Source organism: Rhinoraja longicauda, chromosome 27, assembly GCF_053455715.1.
Source record: "Rhinoraja longicauda isolate Sanriku21f chromosome 27, sRhiLon1.1, whole genome shotgun sequence".
Lineage (NCBI taxonomy): Eukaryota > Metazoa > Chordata > Chondrichthyes > Rajiformes > Arhynchobatidae > Rhinoraja > Rhinoraja longicauda.
This window is the reverse complement of record NC_135979.1, coordinates 7,062,934-7,085,715: the sequence shown is the minus strand read 5'-3', so window position 1 is coordinate 7,085,715 and position 22,782 is coordinate 7,062,934. Positions and strand designations below refer to the sequence as shown.

The 22,782-nt window shown below is 46.1% G+C and overlaps 2 protein-coding genes across 2 annotated transcripts in view; both read right to left on the bottom strand.

Moving 5' to 3' along the window:
• LOC144606726 (cAMP-dependent protein kinase inhibitor alpha-like) overlaps window positions 1–22,782 on the bottom strand; it is a 692,291-nt gene that overhangs the window by 390,491 nt on the left and 279,018 nt on the right. The window lies entirely within an intron of this gene.
• Window positions 6,383–22,782, bottom strand: part of hivep3b (HIVEP zinc finger 3b) — a 243,634-nt gene continuing 227,234 nt past the window's right edge. Inside the window, exons 8-9 of the mRNA XM_078422962.1 lie at window positions 13,139–14,220; window positions 6,383–8,621 (exon numbers count right to left, since the gene is read on the bottom strand). Of these exons, the coding sequence (XP_078279088.1) occupies window positions 7,671–8,621; window positions 13,139–14,220 (2,033 nt within the window). The 3' untranslated portion in view covers window positions 6,383–7,670. The remainder of the gene's footprint in view (window positions 8,622–13,138; window positions 14,221–22,782) is intronic.

Below are 22,782 nucleotides of genomic sequence, written 5' to 3'. Positions count from 1 at the left end.
TCTCCAAGGCTAGTACTTTAGACTTTAGAGGCACAGTGCGGAAACAGCCCCTTCGGAAAGCCAAGGAGCCACAGGGAGAACAAGGAAACTCCACACAGACAGCATCCGAGGTTAGGATCAAACCTGGGTCTCCGACGCTGTGAGGCTGCAGCTTAACCAACTCTGCCGCTCGCTCGCTCGTGTGTCAGACAACGTTCTGCCATCGCTTCGCCACAGCCAGTGCCACATCTGTGCCTCTGCGGAGATCGTCCGCAGTGCATGCCTCTCTGCCACATGTAGGTAGGTGGGCCATTGTCTGTACCTCTCCACACTCAGAGGCCGAGAAGCCCCACTTCTTCAGGTTGAGTCCGCAACGTCCCACTCCAGTGCGGAGGCGGTTTAAGGCTTTCCAGGTAGTATAAGGCAGGTGGTGTCCTGGTGGTGTCTGTTGCTTGGTTTTGGTGCCTGGCGCGGTTGGCTCTAGTTCCATGAAGCTGTTCCGACTCTCCAAGCGTTTCTTGGCGTGTTGGTGATTGTGCGAGGGGTGACAGGGATCTGTGTCTGCATTGAAGCGTTCTACTGCAGCTGCCCGGTCACGCCTTCGAGATGGTTCATCGATGCCAGCCAGCTCGTGCAATGTTCAACCTTTGTCGGCTTCAGGCACCCTCTGATTTTCCTGCAGGCGGTGTTCAATGCAGAGTCCACCTTGCGTGCATTTTTACAGTGGTTCCAGACGGGGCTTGCCACTGTGCTGCCTGAATCTTGGCATGTTTTCACACTTTGCAGGATTTCTAGCCTGCAGAATTTGCTCCCGGAGGCTACTAGCTTCATCCGGCTACACACACTGTTCATGGTGGTAGCACATTCTTAACCTAAAGGAAAGGCTGATCTGTTGGCTGTTTGAAAACTCACACATTCACAGGGAGAATATCCAAATTCCGCACAGACAGCACCCATAGTCAGCGTCGAAGCTGAGTTTCTGGCGCTGTAAGGCAGCAACTCTACTGCTGTGTTGACACTCCTACAAAACATTATTACAATCCTGTTCATTACATGACACACTCCTAAAAGCAGTAACAATTAGGAAAATAGAATATGTCGGAAACATATCCGCAATCATTCCAGGTTAAGGCGTATCTGTGAAAAGAGAAACAGAATTAATGGTTCACATCAAAGACTCTTTAACAGTGAGAGACCAGCTGATTTTTTTACAGCGTTTTCTGTTTATATTTCAGATTTCCAGCATCTTCTGTTTACTGAATTTCAATTAAAATAACGTGCAATGTTCACGACCAATATTATTCACGTTACATATAGTCATAGAGTCATGCAGTGTGGAAACAGACCCTTCGGCCCAGCTTGGCCATACCATCCCACGTACACTCGTCCCACCCACTTGTATTTACCCCATGTCCCTCTAAACCTATCCTATCCATGTACCTGTCCGATTGCTTCTTAAACGTTGCGATAGTCCCTGCCTCAACTACCTCCTCCTCCGGCAGCTCGTTCCATACACCCACCACCCTTGGCGTGAAAAAGTTACCCCTCAGATTCCTGTAGTAAACTTAATTCTCTCTCTTCTTTCTTTAAATGTTTGCAGATTGCAGTGGTTTGCTGACTCATTAGACACCTGGGAAAACGTTGTCCAAACTGGTTTCCCTTCGCCATCTGCAGTCTGAAGATCACATTGGCTTGCCTCCCCCCCCCCCATATCAAAAATCTTCTAACCCACCTCTCTATCTCCAGGTCCCTCAGGTCGGCCGACTTGGGGCTACTCACTACCCCGCGGTCTAGGCTTAAGCTCAGGGATGAGCTAGGCTTAAGCTCAGTGCTTTTGTGGTTGCAGCTCCGAGACTGTGGAACAGCATCCCTCTCCCCATCAGAACTGCCCCCTCCATCCACTCCTTCAAGTCCAGGCTCAAAACCTATTTCTACTCCCTAGCGTTTGAGGCCCTCTGAGGGGGCGCTGTGAACTGTTTATGTATGTGCTGTTATGTTTGGGTGCCATTGTATGTTCGTTCTTAGTACCTGAACTGATGTACAGTACTTTGGCCGACGTGAGTTGTTTTTAAATGTGCTATACAAATAAAATTGACTTGACTTGACTTGGTCAATGTCATCGATCAGCTACACTGAGGAAGTGCTTTGAAGATTTTCTTCGAACTGTGGTTGCCTGACTTTCCTAATCCCCAGCTCCAGTGCATCAGTCAGTGAGACAGTCTGTTCGTGCCGGCAGGAGCCATGCATAATAATCTTGAGGAGACACCAAACATTTCAGAGCAGATCCTTTTCATTTTAGTTTCAGAGATACAAGGAGAAAACGGGCCCTTCGGCCCATCGAGTCTGCACAGACCAGCGAACCCCGCACATTAACACTACTCTACGCACACTGGAGACAACTTTACATTTACACCAAGCCAATGAACCTACAAACCTGCACGTCTGTGGAGTGTGGGAGGAAACCGAAGATCTTGGAGAAACCCCACACGGGTCAGGGGGAGAACGTACAAACACCGTGCAGACAGCACCGGTGGTCAGGATCAAACCCGGGTCTCTGGTGCAGTAAGGCAGCAACACTACCGCTGCACCACCCAGTCGAGTCATGATGTTTGCAGGCAGGGGCTCGGTGAGTAAAGCTCTCACATGGGGGACAGAAGGTTGTGGCAGCAAGTCTCACTCCAGGGGCCTGAGTACAATGATCTAGTCTGACATGCCAGTGCCACATATTAGAAGTGGCCTCCCTCAGCAAAAGCATGAAATCAATGTTTCCCGCTTCTTCATGGAACAGACCTCACAGTTCCAGTTTGAAGAAGAACACAAGTGCATCCTCGTTCATAGTTTTCATTCAAGTAGCTTCATAAGGGCATCAATGAATGAATGAATGAATGAATGCTTTATTGTCACATTTGTTTTGCATACCCAAGGTATGCAAAGAGTCACCACATAAAGGGCGCCGACAAAGTTACAAAGTATCCTGCACCAGGTCCTCCTTTGTTCTCCTCCCCCCCCACCCTCATGGCAGACCCCCACGCCGGGTCTACCTTTGTCCTCCCCCCCCCCCCCCACTACCTAATTGGCGTCTGATGAAGTACACTGCCATGGTCACTCAATACGTTCAATAGATTGTTTCTTACGTATTTATCTCTTCCCTGAACAGCTTCTTTCCCTCCGTTATCAGACTTCTGAACAGTCCTACCATAAGCTTGGGTACTGTTCGGTTCACCTCTACCACATTGAGGACATTAGACTTTGTCTAAAGAACTGAAACGCTACAATGCTGAGAACTATCCTCTGCACTCTGTATCTTCCACTTGGCTCCATCTGTTGTACTTGAGTGTGAACTGATTGTTTCTATGTAAGGTACATCTGATCTGTTTGGATAGCATACAAAACAAAGCTTTTCACTGTACCTTTGTACATGTGACAATAATAAACCTAAACCTAAAATATTGTGATGGAAAATTCCATATTTTAAGTATATTTATCTCTTTGGGTTTTCCTGTTTTTGGTTTTCCTCCTATTTGGTCTATCTTATTTTTAGACCATTGGATCATTGGCTTAAGAATTCACAGACCTGATTTGGCATGCTCAGCCAAGGAAAGTTGGCTGGGGTTTTCTGTAAGACACTCGAGGTTATACCTGACATACAGGGCTTCAGTTTTCTATCTCAGGCAGTCTCCTTCCCAACGGGCGTCACCAGGTTCAATTTTATAGTAACATTCATATATGTTGAGTGTTTTTAGTTTAGCTCAGAGATACAGCATGGAAGCAGGCGAGTCCACACCGACCAGCGATTCCTGTACACTAGTTCTGTCCTACACACCTGGGACAATTTACAGAAGCCAATTAACCTACAAGCCTGCACATCTTTGGAATGTGGGAGGAAACTGGAGCACCCAGAGAAAACCCACACAGGTCACGGGGAGAATGTACAAACTCCATACAGACAGCACCCGTAGTCAGGAGTGATCTCCAGTCTCTGGCGTTGTAAGGCAGCAATACTGCTGTGCCACCGTGCCCACTTTTCTTTCCTTGCTCCCAGTTAGCATTGAGGCCAGGTCTCGTGCTACACAACTGGAGGTTCAATCCCCGGCACCTCCATGGCGATAATTGCGGGCCAGGGATCAAAGGTTTAGTTTAGTTTTAGAGTACAGACACGCCGCAGAAACAGGCCCTTCGGCCCACCGAGTCCCCGCATATTAACACTATCATACACAAACTAGGGACCATTTTATATTTATAAATCCTTGGAGTGTGGGAGGAAACTGAAGATCTCTGAGAAAACCCACGCGGTCACGGTGAGAACGTACAAACTCCGCACAGACGGCACCCGTAGTCAGGATCGAACCCGGGGTTTCTGGCGCTGAAAGCGCTGTAAGGCAGCAACTCTACCGCTGCGCCACCGTGCGCCGTTGTAAAGTTTAAAGATAAAGTTTCAGAGTAGCCTGATGTACTATAAAGTGAAAGATTAAGATGGGAGGGTGGGGTTTAGACTTGCAACACCCAGAGAGAGGAGAATGAGACAACCCTGGAAACACATGAAGTTTGTAAAATTTATTCCAACATGCTTTTAAAAAAAGATGCCCGACTCCTCTACCAGCTTTGACGTTTGGTAAAGACAAATATACCTGTGAAAAACATTTCCATTCACAGTACACATGTGCAGATATACAATAGGGATCACAGACGTCAAATACTGACTTCTAGATTTCTGTTTTGGTTTTTTTTTCTTAATTTTTTTTCACCTTTTTTAAAATGTATTTCCATTTATTTTACAACCAGCTCTGTGCTTTTGTTACCTGCATTTATCTATGAATATAACCCCATACAAGTGTTGCAAGGTGCAGTATTAGAAATCGGTGTTTCAAAATAATTCCAGGCAATTTTACCAATTACATAATACAACTATACATATTTACAATTTTTCGTTTTTGGAATGTATTGCCATTATTTTCTTTTTAAACAAAATGTATAGAAACTCTATCTTTTAAACTGACAATTATTATTATTTTTTTAAGATTACACACAACCTCTGAAAAGGAGAACAATCAATATTCTTGAAAAATATCAAATTTACCAAGACCGGTAGATATCACGTTAACAGTCCAAGAATTAAAGTGGGATTAAGTGCCGAACTGCTGATATCATGCAAGTGTACATTTTAAGATCTTGCTTCTTATTTTCCCCTAAAAAGGCTTCAAGACCGCCAAGTACTTTGGCAACAAATTGTGTTTAAAAAAAAAAAGAGAGACAGCCCCCTTTTTCAATTTAGGGACTTGCACACATCAGGGTTTGAGAGATAAGCGAAAATAGTGCTCGTTTTAAAATCCGCTTTCTCGTTAATTTTGTGAGAATAAGATCGAGCGACTCATCTGAAAAGTCCGTCAATGGACCTGACATTGGTAATGTTTTTTTCCCCGCGCCCAACCTTTATGAATGGGATGGCACAGTGACTCTTGACGTCCAGAAACAGGGAGCCTGTCTCTTTTTCATCACATGCGTAAGCGGGACAAGGTTTACCAGGTCGTAGCGGAGTGCTTTCCAAAGGTAAACACACAGAATGCATAGAGAGATGGCCATTTATGTTTAGTTTAGTTAAGAGATACACCGGGTCCACACCGACCAGCGATCCCCGCACAATAACACTATCCTGCACACACTAGGGACAATTTGCACTTATGCCAAGCCAATTAACCGACAAACCTGTATGTCTTTGGAGTGTGGGAGGAAGCCGAAGATCTCGGAGAAAACCTACGGGGGAGAACGTACAAACTCCGTACGGACAGCACCCGTGGTCAGGATCGAACCCGGGTCTCTGGCGCTGTAAGGCAGCAACTCTACCGCTGCGCCACCGTCCCTTGTAAGAAGGGAAATAATTTTGGAGTGAAAAGGTTATGTGGGCAAAATCTGTGCATGTCCCGAGATGTGATATCACCACTGCTTTAATAATGGGATTTAGAGTAGCAACATCCAAGTACAAAAATAAAAATGAGCTTGGTAAACCTTGATCCGCTGCAGTTTGATGGAGGATCTTGTAGATTTACATGAGCTAACTAAATTTAAAATAATACTGTGCTTAAGCATTTAAGTGCAGCCAAAATGATGGAATGTCAATAGAGCAAATATGAAACTTAAGAAGTATTTCACATCAACTATATTCCATCGGAAAGTGTCTGAAATGCTTCGAAGTGCATTACACATACATTATACTTTTTTTTCCAATATTACATTCAATAGAACTGATCAAAATATGGCATACTGTGGACAAAAGAATTTTCTTTTGAGGCAAGGTACAAAAAAAGACACTGCTGATAGGGCAGTCCACCAATAACAGACCTCAACTTCTCTCAATTCCACCCCTCCCCCTCCCCCCCACCCCCACCCCCATCCCAAAAAGGCCACAACACACATTAAAAATCAGAACAGGTAAAAGGTTCTCCAAAAGCATCTTTGGACTTGGGAACTGTGCATCGTACAACTTTTTATTAAAAAGTTTATGCATCTCAAAGTTATTAACAGTGCTAGACAAGAGAGGAAAGGGAAAAAAAACGTCCATCTGGTTAGCCCTCTACCATCCTGGTAGTCGCATGAATCAATGGCAATGAAGTTTCCGAATGATTGCAGGCATCGATTTTCCATCAGAGGCCTTGGACATGATGCAAGGGAGCCCTGCCTCATTCAGTGGAGTGCTTAGGGAGGCAAGGGGTCCAAAATCGACCCGTGTACTTTGAAGCAGACTAGTTTGTGGCCGCTGCCTTATAGAGATTTGGATTTTTTTTTACAAACGTCAGTATACCAACGGTTTGGGTCTGTGGTTGATTGAAAAGAAAAAGGCTTTCTCCAATACAAAAAAAAACAAACCAAACGCATGGTCACAGTCTGGGAACTGCCCTGTCGAGTCCCAGCTTCACATTCGTTGCACGTCTGACATTTAATGCCCTCTGCAACATGTAGAAATTGCACTCTGTCCAGACTTTTGGAAGGGGGTTACATGTGAAAGAATCCTCACAGGATCGCCTAAGTGCCTTGAGTCAATCGTTGCAAAAAGGTAAACACAACCATGGTCAAAAATAAAGCGAATTTTTTTTTTTTTAGTCATCATAATTTCTGTTTAAGAAGCGATAAAAAGCATACATTAAGACCACCAGGATGCTGGGAAAATGATTCCATTTATAAACAATTAAATACAGAATACAATAAATATGCCTCATAGAACTATTTCTGTACACAAGAGCAGTTTACATTTGATCTATATAAAAATATGTTTTCAGTGCCTCATCACACCAACGTAATTGTTTTGTCCCTTTTGTTTCACATCATTCTACCCATGGACATCTCAAATGAGAAAAGACAGCTACTACGAATCCATTACGTCGCTCTTAATAAAATATTCACAGCCTCAATATGTTTTTCTTTTTGTTCCCCCCCACCCCACCCCTCCCCACACCCTTTTTTATACACTTGGAGACACAAAATAAGGGAGAAAGGCACAATTAACTGTGTACGTTTAAATAATACTGGACTCGGACAATTTCAAAACAGGAATCGTTCTGGTGATTTTGGTCATGTTAACACGTATATAATAGGTGAATGCGTCGTTTGCACAACATCTGTGAGTACGCTGAAGGAGAACTAGTGTTGATGAATGCCGTTCCGTTTCCTTCATCGGCGAGCCAGCATGATGGCGTTAGCTATACGCTTCCTGTCTTATTGTCCTTTTGTGCATCAAGGTGCTTGAAGCCTTCACCCTTCGACTCTGGGCTGCTTCCCATTTGCATTCTAACCGGTGGACGCTGCCCAGCTGGAGTAGTCCTGCCAGCGCTGGTTTGGAACGTGTGAGTGGGACTCAGGGACTCTGACGAGCTGCTGCCACTGTTGCCTTGCGGCAGGTGCATAGTGGCTAAAGTGCGGGCCGACTCATAGTCGGTGTCCGGACGCCCAAACTGCGTCGTGCTCGGGTCCTTTGAGGTTCCTTCACTGCTGGTCGAAGGCTTTGGGGAGTGCTCCCGGCTGGCGCTGGGACTGTCCAGTCTGACGGAGCCGGCTTCTTCTCCTGAGCGGCTCAGAGTGGCGATAGTGCTGGGTTCGGTATAAATTGGTACCCTGTATTCCTCCTGTTTGTACAATGCTGCTTCTTTGAGCTCGGCAGTCTCTGTCCTCTGCAGAGCGGCGGTCTGCTTACCGCTTCTGCTCGGAGAAGGTGCCGTGATGAGGGGGGCCGTGGCAGCAGGCGGGAGCTGCAAAAGCAAAGGTTCAGAAGTCGCTGCTTCAGCTGATGTGGACTTCAGCAGCACCTCTTCTTCTACGTGTACCGTGGCTTCTGACCTGCTTGCACTGAAAGGGCTGGATGCAGACAGGCTGACAGGAAACCCTGACTGGAGAGAGACCTGTGAAGGCACCAAACCTGAATGGCAGCCTGGCCTTGCCTGGACCATCTGAATGCCACCGATTGGGATCATGGGGTAGGGGGTCCGGACCAGCTGTTGTGAGTGCAGAGGAAGGTGACTGAAAACATAATCCTGCACGCTCCCCGTTAGCCCACTGTAACTTTGCCCAGCCAGTGTACTTCTCCACAAGCTACACTGCAAGGCTTGCGATGGTGTTGGCTCCTCGTGCAAGCTGCGGTATCCCATTCGAGACATCTGTGGAAAAGAGAAGGAAGAGGAGGTTATACATCTTTGTTCAACTCCCCCTACCATTCCCAGTCTGACCTTTCTGTCATGGGCCTCCTCCAGTGCCATAGTGAGGCTCACCGGAAATTGGAGGAACAGCACCTCATATTTCGCCTGGGCAGCTTGCAGCCCAGCGGTATGAACATCGACTTCTCCAACTTTAGATAGTTCCTCTGTCCCTCTCTTCCCCTCCTCCTTCCCAGATCTCCCTCTATCTTCCTGTCTCCACCCATATCCTTTGTTCCGCCCCCCTGACTTCAGTCTGAAGAAGGGTCTCGACCCGAAACGTCACCCATTCCTTCTCTCCCGAGATGCTGCCTGACCTGCTGAGTTACTCCAGCATTTTGTGAATAAATACCTTCGATTTGTACCAGCATCTGCAGTTATTTTCTTATATATACATCTTTCTTTCTTGGTGGTGGGACTATCGTTGCTCAGTGAAGCTACTTTTACAATTGCAGTTTTGCTCGCCAAGTTACAGGAAAGATTGATATGGATATTGATTGATATCCTTCTCTCCTCCATCCTAGTTGTCCTACTAGTTTCACTGTTGTCCAGTTGAGTTGTACAGTCTGTATAACTCGTTATCACGTTGCCCACAGCCAACAGTGGACCATTGCGGGCACCACTTTGCCTTGATCACCATTACTTTTTAACTGTCTTTCATTCATTTGCTCCGTATCTCTCGTTTCCCTTTCCCCTGACTCTCAGGCAGAAGAAGGGTCTCAACCGGAAACGTCACCTTTTCCTTTTCTCCAGAGATGCTGCCTGACCTGCTAAGTTACTCAAACATTTTGTGCCTTTCTTCAGTTTAAACCAGCATCTACAATTCCTTCCTACACAGGAAAGATGTGGAGGCTTCGGAGAGGGTGCTGAGGAGGTTTACCAGAATGCTACTTGGATCAGAGGGTTTCAGCTACAGGGAGAGTTTGGATAAACTTGGGGACTGTTTTTTCTGGAACGTCGGAGGTTGAGGGGAGACTCGAGGGAAGTATATAACATTATGCGAGGCCTAGATAGGATAGAGTCAGAAACATTCTCCCAGGGTGGAGATGTCCAACACTAGAGGTCGTACCTAAAAGGTGAGAGGGGTAACGTTTAATGGAGATATGCGAGGCGTTTTTTACACAGAGAGTGGCAGGGGCCTAGAATGCATTGGCAGGGGTGGTGGCGGCATCAAAGAGGCTTTTAGATTGGCACATGGAAGTGCAGGGAATAGAGAGATATGGATGGCGTACAGGCAGATGAGATCACTTTAACTCGGCATCATGTTCGGCACAGACATTGTGAGCAGAAGGGCCCATTCCTGTGCTGTGCTGTGCTGTTTTATATTCTATGCTGTAGTCAAGTCAAGTCAAGTCAAGTCAATTTTATTTGTATAGCACATTTAAAAACAACCCACGTTGACCAAAGTGCTGTACATCAGTTCAGGTACTAAGAACGAACATACAATGGCACACAAACATAACAGCACATACATAAACAGTTCACAGCGCCCCCTCAGAGGGCCTCAAACGCTAGGGAGTAGAAATAGGTTTTGAGCCTGGACTTAAAGGAGTCGATGGAGGGGGCAGTTCTGATGGGGAGAGGGATGCTGTTCCACAGTCTAGGAGCTGCAACCGCAAAAGCCCGGTCACCCCTGAGCTTAAGCCTAGACCGCGGGATAGCCAGTAGCCCATATTTGACCCGTGGCAGTGAGTTGAACCCTCCCACCATGCACCCCACTCACTGCTGATCACTGGACTGAGATTTTGTGCATTTGTCATGAGAGACGGCACAATGGCGCAGTGATAGAGCTGCTGCCTTACGGCACCAGAGACCCAGGTACGATCCTACTACAGAGTTTGTACGTTCTAGAGGCAGGAAACATTGACACGCTCGAGGCAGGAAACATGTTCCCAATGTTGGGGGAGTCCAGAACCAGGGGCCACAGTTTAAGAATAAGGGATAGGCCATTTAGAACGGAGACGAGGAAAAACCTTTTCACTCAGAGAGTTGCAAATCTGTGGAATTCTCTGCCTCAGAAGGCAGTGGATGCTTTCAAGAGAGAGCTAGATAGAGCTCTTAATGATAGCGGAGTCAGGGTGTATGGGGAGAGGGCAAGAACGGGGCACTGATTGTGAATGATCAGCCATGATCACATTGAATTGTGGTGCTGGCTCGAAGGGCCGAATGGCCTACTCCTGCATCTGTTGTCTATTGTCTATTCTCCCCGTGATTTCTCCGGGCGCTCCGATTTCCCTCCACACTCCAAAGAGCTGCAGGATTGTAGATTAACTGGCTTCAATATAAATTGTAAATTGTCCCTAGTGTGCAGGATAATGCTAGTGTATGGGGATGGCTGATCGGTGTGGACTCGGTGGGCCTCTTTCCACATTGTGTCTCTAAAACTAAAACTAGCCACTTAAAAGAGCAAAGGCCATGTATTAATCATAACAAAGAGTCAGGATTGAGAACAAGTCACACGTGTAAAACAACACAAAAATACCTTTGTTGCTGTGTAAATGTGCCGTGAAACCTAATCCACACACCAAGATATTTCTCACCTTAACCAAGATCTCCACAAGTGCCTTGGCATACATTTTTTGTTTAACATTACTGCAAAACATCTGGGCGGGTTTCCCCTCATAAAATAATCTATGCGATGCATATTGCTTTTGTACTTGAATGAGTCTGTAAAAATGTCAGTGTTGGGTAGTTGGATCCTGTAGATGTCATTTGTGCAACCCTGGGACAATGCGATAGATTATTGAAGATAGACACAAAAAGCTGGAGTAACTCAACGGGTCAGACAGCATCTCTGGGTTATAGGAATCGGTGACGTTTCGGGCCGAGACCCATCTTCAGACATTTTGTATTCCTATTCCTTTTCTCTGGAGATGCTGTCTGACCCGCTGAGTTACTCCAGCTTTTTTGTGTCTATCTTTGGTTTAAACCAGCACCTGCAGTTCCATCCTACACGCGATAGATTATCGAGCATGTTAACCAAAAGTCCTTAAAGCTAATTTCTCTCATAACCTTCTCCTCCCTGTCTCTCCATCTCCCTCTCCCCTCCTTTAAGTACCCTTCTTAAACTTCACGTCGTTAGCTTTTTGGCCAACTATTTTAGTATCGGCATATGTACAACCCTCTGCCTACCAACCCTCCCCTCCGCCCCTCGCCTGTGTTCACTATTACCCCTCACGCTTTGTCCAGCTCCTCCTCTCTTCCAGCTTTCTTCCTCACTCCCTACAATGTCTGAAGAAGAATCCTGATGGGGAAACGCCACCTATCCAAAGTTCCCCAGGGATGCTGCCTGATCCGCTGTGTTAATTCAGCACTTTATGTCTTATCTTCGTTTTTCCCTCTGGATTGCTGTTCATTTACTTGAAACCTTAGAGGTGCAGCGCAGAAACAGGCCCTTTGCCCCACCAGCCAGTGATCACCGTACGTTAGCGTAATACTACACACAAGGGACAATTTACATTTATACCAAGCCAATTAACCTCCAAACCTGCATGTCTTTGGGATATGGGAGGAAACCGGAGAAAACCCACGCAGGTCACGGGGAGAACGTACAAACTCCGTACAGACTAACACCCGTAGTCAGGATCGAACCCGGGTCTCTGGCGCTGTGAGGCAGTGCCACCGTGCCACATTTAAGGGAGAGTTTGGTCCACTTAGCCTCAGTAATGTTTCATCACTGCCTTGTTTGCCCCAGACTTTAATTCACTGACCACTGGCTGATGATCCCTCTGCATTATATTAAGAACTTAATGCCAAGTTATGGAAGAGTGAAAAACGTGGCAGAGTGAATGAGGAAATACTACAGAACAAGGGGAAATAATATGAGAAAGGGAAGGGGACAGGAAAATGGCAATCAAATGCACTCAGAAAATGTGGGCAAGGGAGTAGATAAATCCACAGTTTGTGACCATCTTACACGCCCCTTACATCTGTCTGAAAGCAGAACTTCCAAATGTCCAGAAAAATCAGACTTTGGCTTCAATGGAAAAGAAACAGGAAAAATGCAGGAAAATAGTGAGGTTCATCCATCCAAAAACTAATCAATGAATGTAGGAAAGAAATGCAGATGCTGATTTAAATCGAAGGTAGACACTAAATGCTGGAGTAACTCAGCGAGACAGGCAGCATCTCTGGAGGGAAGGAATGGGTGACGTTTCGGGTCAAGAATGAATAAGGGTCTCGACCCGAAATGTCACCCATTTCTTCTCTCCAAAGATGCTGCCTGTCTAACTAATCAATGAATCTGTCAATTAACCTTCCTTAGGTCAGGTACTTAGATGAGGTGCTCAGCTGACCTGCTGAGTTACTCCAGTGAAGATAGACACAAAATGCTGGAGTAACTCAGCGAGACAGGCACCAACCCTGGATAGAAGGAATGGGTAAAGATTCGGGTCGAGACCCTTCTTCAGACTCCAGCACTTTGTGCTTTCTTTTATAAACCAGCACCTGCAATTCCTCGTGCCTACCTTTATCTTACTTACCATTTTAACTTCAGACTGCTCCTGTTCTTTGCTGGATTTCCGTTGAGGTAGACCCAATGAAGGTGAACCAATGTGCTGTGCAAGGAAAGAGGAGCTGTGGCTACTTGGCCAAACTGGAGTGCGGCATCTACTGGGCAGTTCATCTTTCACTGGGGGCGGGTGTCTGAGAGACAACTCCTTCCCCAGCGGCGACAGCTGTCCACTTGGGGAGACATCTCTTGCTGGAGATAGGTACCTTGCAGGTAACGTCCTCACGCTTGATGGCAAAGTTCGTCCAGGAGATACGTCCCTTTCTGGTGACAAATGGGCCCTGGGTGACACTCTCCCAGCTGACACTTCTACCCTCGGGGATAGGCATCTGCTGGGCGACACCTCTCTTCCCGGGGAGAGATGTTTCCTCGGTGATATACCTCGGTCTGGTGACTGGCATCTCCTGGGTGACAGTTCCCTGGCAGGCGAGAAGTGTCTTGGAGGCGACGTTTCTTTTAGTGAGGACGGACGTTCTTTTAGAGTTGCCTCTCTCGCCGGCGATGAGCGTCTTCCTGATGGGCTGCCACCGCCCGGACACGGACGTGATGCCTCTCTCTTTGGGGACCGCGGCGATGGGTCTATGGATGGTGAGATGGTTGCACTTGCGATGCTCTGCCTCTTCAGCGCAGGGTCCCCATGCCCCGATGAGAAACGCTCAGCGGGTGGCAATAAAGGCACCGGAGTGCCTCCTATCTGCTGGCTCGGTGAGATGCTGTGACATGCAGGAACAACGGGTGACTCTGCGGCTTGAAGCTGAGAAGATGGCATTGGGTACCTCATCAACGAATACTGACTGGTTAAACTAGATCCCTGCTTGGAGGCGGGTTCTAATGATGAGAAGGAGGTCTCCCCTCTGGAAGATCCAGCCGTTTGAGGACTGGCGCACGCGGTCTCCGAAGACATAAAAAATGGTTCCTCCTCCTCCTCCTCTTCATCATCATCTTCATTATCATCGTCATCGTCTGACTCCTCAACATCCGAAAACTGGTGTTCCTCTGCCAGATCTGTACCCTCGCTTTCTTCTGCTATCTTCGCTGGCTCTTCACTGGTTCCTGAAGTGAAAGAGTTTGGAAAGCATTAGTATCACAAATGATGACCATTTCTCCCTTTGAAGAATCTATCTATCTCTGCCGTAAAAATTTCCATTGACTTGGCCTCCACAGCCTTCTGTGGCAAAGAATTCCACAGATTCACTACCCTCAGACTAAATAAATTCCTCCTCATCTCCTTCGTAAAGGAACGTCCTTTAATTCTGAGGCTATGACCTCTCCCACTAGTGGAAACATTCTATCCACATCCACTCTATCCAATCGAATCCAATCAAAATAATTTTAGAAATCCTGCATAAAATGTTACAAATCTCTCCTGTCTCCAATGAGGCCACTTCTTCTTCCTGAGATGACATTCTGAAATATGGTCTATAATTTACTGTGGGAGCTCTGTGCGAAAATTGGCGATGGGTTTACAACACACGTCTTCCAACTGGGAATCTAATCTGCCTTTCGGCTCCATAATCTGCCAGGGAACAGGACCTCAAAAGTAACTTTACAATATGTGTGGTAATAAAATGTCCAATTGAAAGTTGCAACTCGAGGATTCGTTATAAGCCTAGCTGTTCATATCCCCTCATTATCCTCTCTTCACCAGCCACCAATGGACCATTAACATATGATGGGCGTTTGATGGCACTGGGCCTGTGCTCACTGGAGTTTAGAAGAATGAGGGGGACCTCATTGAAACGTACCGAATAATGAAAGGTTCGGATAGAGTGGATGTGGAGAGGATGTTTCCACTGGTGGGACAGTCTAGGACTAGAGGTCATAACCTCAGAATTAAAAGATGTTCCTTTATAAAGGAGATGAGGAGGAATTTCTTTAGTCAGAGGGTGGTGAACCTGTGGAATTCTTTGCCACAGAAGGTTGTGGAGGCCAAATCAATGGATATTTGTAAGGCGGAGATAGATAGATTCTTGATTAGCACGGGTGTCAGGGGTTATGGGGAGAAGACAGGGGTTATGGGGAGAAGACAGGAGAATTGGGTTAGGAAGGAAAGATAGATCAGCCATGATTAAATGGCGGAGTAGACTTGATGGGCCGAATGGCCTAACTCTGCACCTATCACTTATGACCTTTGTGGGCTCCATCTTTCCTGAGTCATCGCTGCTAGCTCTGATTTGTTCTGTACCTTTTCAAACCTCTCGTTTCCCTCTCCCCTGACTCTCCTGAAGAAGGGTCTCGACCCAACAGACCTCCAGAGATGCTGCCTGACCCGCTACGTTACTCCAGCATTTTGCATGTACAGTTCCATCCTGCACTGTTATTTTTCTGTCAGGTCAGTGCATGTTCCTTATTCTAATCTATATTCCTCGTCAGGCACTTCAGAGACAAAAACAATCGGATTGAGCAAGGAAAGAAAAAGCCAGACTTGTATTAAATGTAATTTTAATCAATAAATATTAGTTTAGTTTAGAGATACAGCATGGAAACAGTCCCTTTGGTTCACTGAGTCCACGCCGACCATTGATCACACGTTCACACTAGCTCTATTGCTGGACTGTGGGTGACCTTTCATTTCACTGCACATCCTGTATGTGTATGTGACAAATAAACTTGACTTGACTTGACTTGACTTACAGAGGACAGTTAACCTACAAACCCGCACGTCTTTGGGATGTGGGAGGAGATCGGGGCACCTGGAGGAAACCCACGCCGTCACGGGGAGAAGGCGCAAACTCCGCACAGACAGCAGCCTAGGTCAGGATCCATCCTGGGTCTCCCGCACTGTGAGGCAGCAGCTCTACTGGCTGTGCCACCGTGCCACCCCTAAACAGGACACAGGAGGCTGATGGAAAGCAGAACTGCTCAGGAAGGGCCGGATGTCTCAAAGTCAGCGTGCGACTCCAAAGGCAATAAACTCTGGTTCTGCCAGTGCCACGAATCAATGGCCTTTCAAATCCTCTTTTCTGCTGTCGTCTCAGACCCCAACAGGATACACACAGCATTTCGCCAATCACAGACATTTATTTTTAAATTCTCAGTGTCAGTGTCTTCCCAGATCTCTAGGTCAAATACGTCAAACTAAACCGCTTACACGAGATATTCTGGACCATTGCAGATGAAATTATCAGGAGACTTACCCTCTTACACTCAATGATCTACAGCATTGAATGAAGTTATCAGCAGACTTAACCTCTCACCCTCGATGCTCTACACCATTAAGGATGAACTTCCCAGCAGATGTAACCAACAGATTTTAACGACTCTATTTACAAAGCCATCCAGGATGCTTTGAACTTCAACATTTCTCAGTCTGTCACCATTTATTTATAAGTCTCTTTGAATCTCTGCTCTGTGCATCTAAGTTGATGTCTTTGTCAGACTCTATTTTCATCTGCCATATTTTTGCCTAACTGGGACGTTAGGTTACAGTTGTTTAAGACATTGGTGAGGCTGCATTTTGAGCAACGTGTTTCATTTTGGTCACCCTGCTATAGGAAGGATGGAAAGAGAGCAGAGAAGATTGATGAGGGTGTTGCCCAGACTCGAGGACCTGAGCTATAGGGAACCATTGGGCAGACTAGAACTCTATTCCATGGAGTGCAGGAGGTTGAGGAGTGATCTTGTAGACTGGATAGGGTGAATGCACAGTCTTTTACCCAGGGAAGGGGAATATAAACCAGAGGACACGAGTTTGAGGAGAGAGGGGAAAGATTTAATAGGAACCTGAAGGACAAATATTTTCACTCAAAGGGTGGTGGGCATATGGAACAAGCTGCCAGATGAGGTAGGAGAGGCAGGAACTAAGACAGCATGGCCTTCACAGATGTTGCCCGACCACCTGAGTTCCTCCAGCAGTTTGTATTTTGCTCCAGACTCCAGCATCTGCAGTCTCTTGTGTCTCCATTGTAGGTGGTAGGGCATGAGTTTGGACCAAAGACCAGTTGAACCAAATGTCTGGCTCCTCAGTTTAGTTTAGTTTAGAAATACAGCGTGGAAACATGCCCTTCGGCCACCGAGTCCGCACCGACCAGCGATCCCTGCACACTAACACTACCCTACACACACGAGGGACAATTTTACATTTCTACCAAGACGTCTTTGGAGTGTGGGAGGAAACTGGAGATCTCGGAGAAAACCCATGCAGGTCACGGGGAGAACGTACAAACTCCGTACAGACAGCGCCCGTAGTCGGGATTGAACCCGTGTCCCTGGCGCTGTAAGGCAGTAGCTCTACCGCTACGCCACCGTGTAGAAACTTTGTACTTTTGTGTTATTTGTGTGATCACTCTCAGTCCTAGCGTGTTCATTTATGAGACCACTCATGTTACTATCCAAATGCTGGCAGCTAACAAAAAGCTTCATTTATTCTCGTCCTTCGAGTAACTGTGGAGTGCGCTGAAGAATAACAAATCAATTTATTCAATGCACATTCCTTAGGCTCAGCTCTCTCACCTTGCCACAGCTGCCCAAGGTAGTGATTCCAAGAGACAGTGTTCAATTCTGCTGTGCGCAGCCACAGAAATGAAAACATTTAACATCAAAACACTAATCGTACCGACATAGCACACTCATTAACTGCACCAGCGCAGTCTGTCTGACCAAGGAACTTTATGCTTTCTAAATCAACACAGCAATCCCTGCGACCTCCCTCTGAGAACATTAATACTACATGCCATCCCTTGCCCCGCAATTAGCAGTTATGGTCTGAGCGGTCTCCGACCTATGTTCTGGAGTCCTTTCTTAAATCGAAGATAGACACAAGAAGCTGGAGTAACTCAACGGGTCAGACAGCATCTCTGGAGAAAAGGAATAGGTGATGTTTCAGGTCAAAAGACAATAGACAATAGGTGCAGGAGGAGGCCATTTGGCCCTTCGAGCCAGCACCACCATTCAATGTGATCATGGCTGATCATTCTCAATCAGTACCCCGTTCCTGCCTTCTCCCCATACCCCCTGACTCCGCTATCCTTAAGAGCTCTATCCAGCTCTCTCTTGAATGCATTCAGAGAATTGGCCTCCACTGCCTTCTGAGGCAGCGAATTCCACAGATTTACAACTCTCTGACTGAAAAAGTATTTCCTCATCTCCGTTCTAAATGGCCTACCCCTTATTCTTAAACTGTGGCCCCTGGTTCTGGACTCCCCCAACATTGGGAACATGTTTCCTGCCTCTAACGTGTCCAACCCCTTAATAATCTTATATGTTTCGATAAGATCCCCTCTCATCCTTCTAAACTCCAGTGTATACAAGCCTAGTCGCTCCAGTCTTTCAACATACGACAGTCCCGCCATTCCGGGAATTAACCTAGTAAACCTACGCTGCATGCCCTCAATAGCAAGAGTAAGGTCGAGACCCTTCTTCAGACTGAGAGTCATGGGAGAGGGAAATGAGAGATATAGACGGTGATATAGAGAGATATAGAACAAATAAATGAAAGATAGGCAAAAAAGTGACGATGATAAAGGAAACAGGTCATTGTTAGCTGTGGGCTAGGTGAAAACGAGTTACAGACAATGATACGCAACAAGACGACTTATCTATGTCTCTCTGTTCCTTTAAGATGTTCCTTGAAATCTAATTGTCCGTTTACCTGTACAGATATCTCCCTGCAGAACTAACCATCAAATCTGATCTGACAATATTCTGGTGAAGTCTTTTTACCATAAGACAAGTGAAAACCATTCAAGTTATTAAAAACGTCATACAATCACCCAGCATGGAAACTGGCTCTTTGGACAACCGAGAAAGTGGGATAACAAAGGACTGAGTATGCACCAACATGAATGTCACAGTGGCCCATGGCTACTGCCTGACAGCGCCAGAGACACGGGTTCGATCCTGACTTTAGGTACTGTCTGTGTGTGGAGTTGGCCCGTTCTCCCTGTGACTACATGGACTTCCACTGGGTGCTCTGGTTTCCTCCCACATCAGAAAGATGTACGGGTTTGTACGTTAATTGATCTCTGTAAATTTACCCTTGTGTGTGGGAAGTGGATGAGAAAGTGGGATAACTGAACTATGGGAACGGATGATCAATGGTCAGTATGGTCTCAGTGGCCGAAGGGCCTGCTGCCACGCTGTATCTATAAAGATAAAAATAAAACTGTCAAACACACATCGGGAATGGGTGAGGAAGTGGGATAACATAGACCTACTGCAAACAAGTGATTGATGGTTGGCGTAGACATGGTGGGCCGAAGGGCCTGTTTCCATGCTGTATCTCAAAAACCGAAACTTAAGGGAGGGGAAAATCTACAGAGGACCTGAGGGGCAATTTCTTGACAGACATTGGTGGCAAACGGAACGAGCTGCCAGAATAAATGACAATAAGGCAGGCACCATTTTTTTGTTCCATTCAGCACAGAGGGCTGATGGGTCCTCAGTTTAACATGCCACAAGCACTTCAGATGTGCCAATGCTATCAATCAGTTACGTTGAAGCAACATGTGGATTTTGTGTTTTACTAAAGTGCTTCACTGGAGTAACTCAGGAGGTCAGGCAGCATCTCTGGAGAACATGGAGGTCAGGCAGCATCTCTGGAGAACATGGAGAGGTGACGAGGGTCTCGACCCGAAACGTCACCCATTCCTTCTCTCCCGAGATGCTGCCTGACCTGCTGAGTTACTCCAGCATTTTGTGAATAAATCGATTTGTACCAGCATCTGCAGTTATTTTCTTATACTAATGGAGAGGTGACGTTTCCGGTCAGGACCCTGTTGAGTTTAGAGATACAGCGCGGAAACGTGCCCTTTGGCCCACTAGGTCCACGCCGACCAGCGATCACCCTGTACACGAGCACTATCTTGAATATTAGCGACTATTTTTTTTACTACTCACCGAAGCCAACTAACACATAAACCTGTACGTCTTTGGAGTGTGGGAGAAAACCCACGCGGTCACAGAGGGAACGAAAAAATCTGTGTACAGACAGCCCCCGTTGTCAGGGTCGAGCCCGGGTCTGGCGCTGTGAGGCAGCAACTCTACCGCTGCGTCACCGCGCCGTTCAGAACTCTGCAGTGGGATTGGAAACTTATACCAAACTCTGACCAATTGCTTTGCTGTGTCTGCCTGAGGGGAGAGGGGGGGGGGGGGGTGGAGGGGAATGACGACACACACACACACACACACAATGTTGTGCCTTTAAATGAGCCAGCAACCTGATTACAAATATCACTTCAAGCACTTCCTTAATGATGACACTTCTGAACTTCACAACACATCTGATTACAGATTACAGAAGGGACTGGGTCCGCTGGGACAACACTGAATTCTTTATAAGAACACAGTGTTCTTTACAGAACTAGTTTCTTCTTCAGAACCAACTCATCCTCAGAAACAAACATTTCGATTTAGGCTATTGACTGCTTCGCCCGAGTTAGAATGGAACTGACTGCTGCCAATTTTACCTGAAAACTGCACTGTTCCAGGTTTGATTTTGCACACATACTTTCTATTACACAACCATATCCCACTTGTGCTTCTCCGGAGAAACTAAGCTGCTATTTTCAGGATTTACTGTTATAGTTTCTGTTCACAGTTGTCATGGGTCTTTTTATATACGTTTAGTTTAACGATTTGGACAGCATGGTGGCGCAGCGATAGAGTTGTTGGCTTACAGTGCCAAAGACCTGGCTTCCATCCTGACCTCGGGTGCTGTCTGTACGGAGTTTGTACGTTCTCCCTGTGACCTGCGTGGGTTTTCTCCGAGATCTTCGGTTTCCTCCCACACTCCAAAGACATACAAGTATGTAGGTTAATTGTCCCTAGTGTGTGTAGGATAGTGTTAATGTGCGGGGATCACTGGGCGGCGCGGATTCGGTGGGCCGAAGGGCCTGTTTCCGCGCTGTATCTCTAAATCTAAAAAATCTAAAATCTTACAGCGCCAAAGACCTGACTTCCATCCTGACCTCGGGTGCTGTCTGCACGGAGTTTGTACGTTTGCCCTGTGACAGTGTGGGTTTTCTCCGGGTACTCTGGTTTCCTCCCACATTCCAAAGACGTACAGGTTTGTAGGTTAATTGGCTTCAGTGTGTAGGATAGTGTAAATAATCTCCAGTGTGTAGGATAGTGTAAATAGTCTCTAGTGTGTAGGATAGTGCTAGTGTATGGGGTGATCACTGGTTGGCATGGACTCAGTGGGCTGAAGGGCCTGTTTTTGCACTGTAATCCCAAAGTCTAAAGATTCAAAAAGCTGTGTGCTGAGTAGATAGAATTAGATCACTTAGAACCACACTGTAAAGTCATTTAGCCCTGAGACCTATTCCACTATTCAAGGAGCTTGTCCGTAACCCAACTCCAAATACCTGTCTTTCCCCCAAATTCCTGAATGCCTCTGGGTCCCAGAAAGTCTACTACTGTTTTATTTAAACTTTGTAGTTGTGCTGGCAATTTAAATTCACCAATGTGAATTTACCAGTAAGCATAGATTAATTTATCAATTTTTACTAAATACGTTTCGTAACTTTCTTACTGGTACCGACTTAAACCCACTTACTTTCACCTCTGCCATCAAATGCCACTGGTGAACAAAGAATTCCAAGATCAACCTCCCTGCATGCATCATAATAATTCTGTATTTCACTCATGAAAGACCTTGGTCTAAATTTAAATATTTGGACCAGTGTTTGCTCATTGGAAGAACAGGGTTCTCTCTTTCGCTATCTTTTTTTACTCGCTCTCTTGCTCTGTAGATTTTTCTCTCTTTTTTCTCTCTCGAACCGGTTCTCTCTCTCTCTCTCTCTCTCTTTACTCTCTCTCACTTTTTCTCCCGCTCTCTCTATTTCTCTAGTCTCTTTTTCCCCTCTCTCCTTCTCTCGCTCTCTCTCGTTCTCTCTTTTTCTCTGTCTCTCTCCCTCTCCATTTCTCTCTCTTTCATTGTTTTCTATTCCCCTTAAAACAAAAACATTGATCAAATCTTAACCTACATCCTAGGAAACAGGATCGCAGGCATTGTAAAATAAACTCAGCTATACGTTCCACTTCACCTTGAGTACATTGGCTGAGGAAGTGGTCATAAGGTCATAAGTGATAGGAGCAGAATTAGGTTATTCGGTCCATCTAGTCCGCCATTCAATGGGAAGATCTATCTCTCTCTCTCCTAACCCCATTCTCCTACCTTCTCCACAACTCCTGACACCCGCACTAATCAAGAATCTATCTATCTCTGCCTTAAAAATGTCAATTGACGACCTTGCACAGCCTTCTGTGGCAAAGAATTCCACAGATTCACCACCCTCTGACTAAAGAAATTCCTCCTCATCTCCTTCCTAAAGGAACGTCCTTTAATTCTGTGGCTATGTCCTCTAGTCCTAGAGGCTCCCAGTGGTCTCAATGACGAGACCAGTTCCTTGCCTGTTTGTCGTGATCATGGGGTAGTGTGCTTCCTGATGGTGTGAGCGTGATTTTCCCACATTTATTCTTCCCAAGAAATTCAATAACTTCAAGGGCATAATTGGAAATTTTACTTTCTGACTGTGCACCTCAGAAGTCTCATTATGTTTCTTCAGCTAAATAAGGCAGCAACCCCAATTTAATCCAAAATTAAGATTTAAGATATGGTAGATGCATCTTTGAAACTTTTTGGTTAGTTTAGTTTAGAAATATAGTGCAGAAACA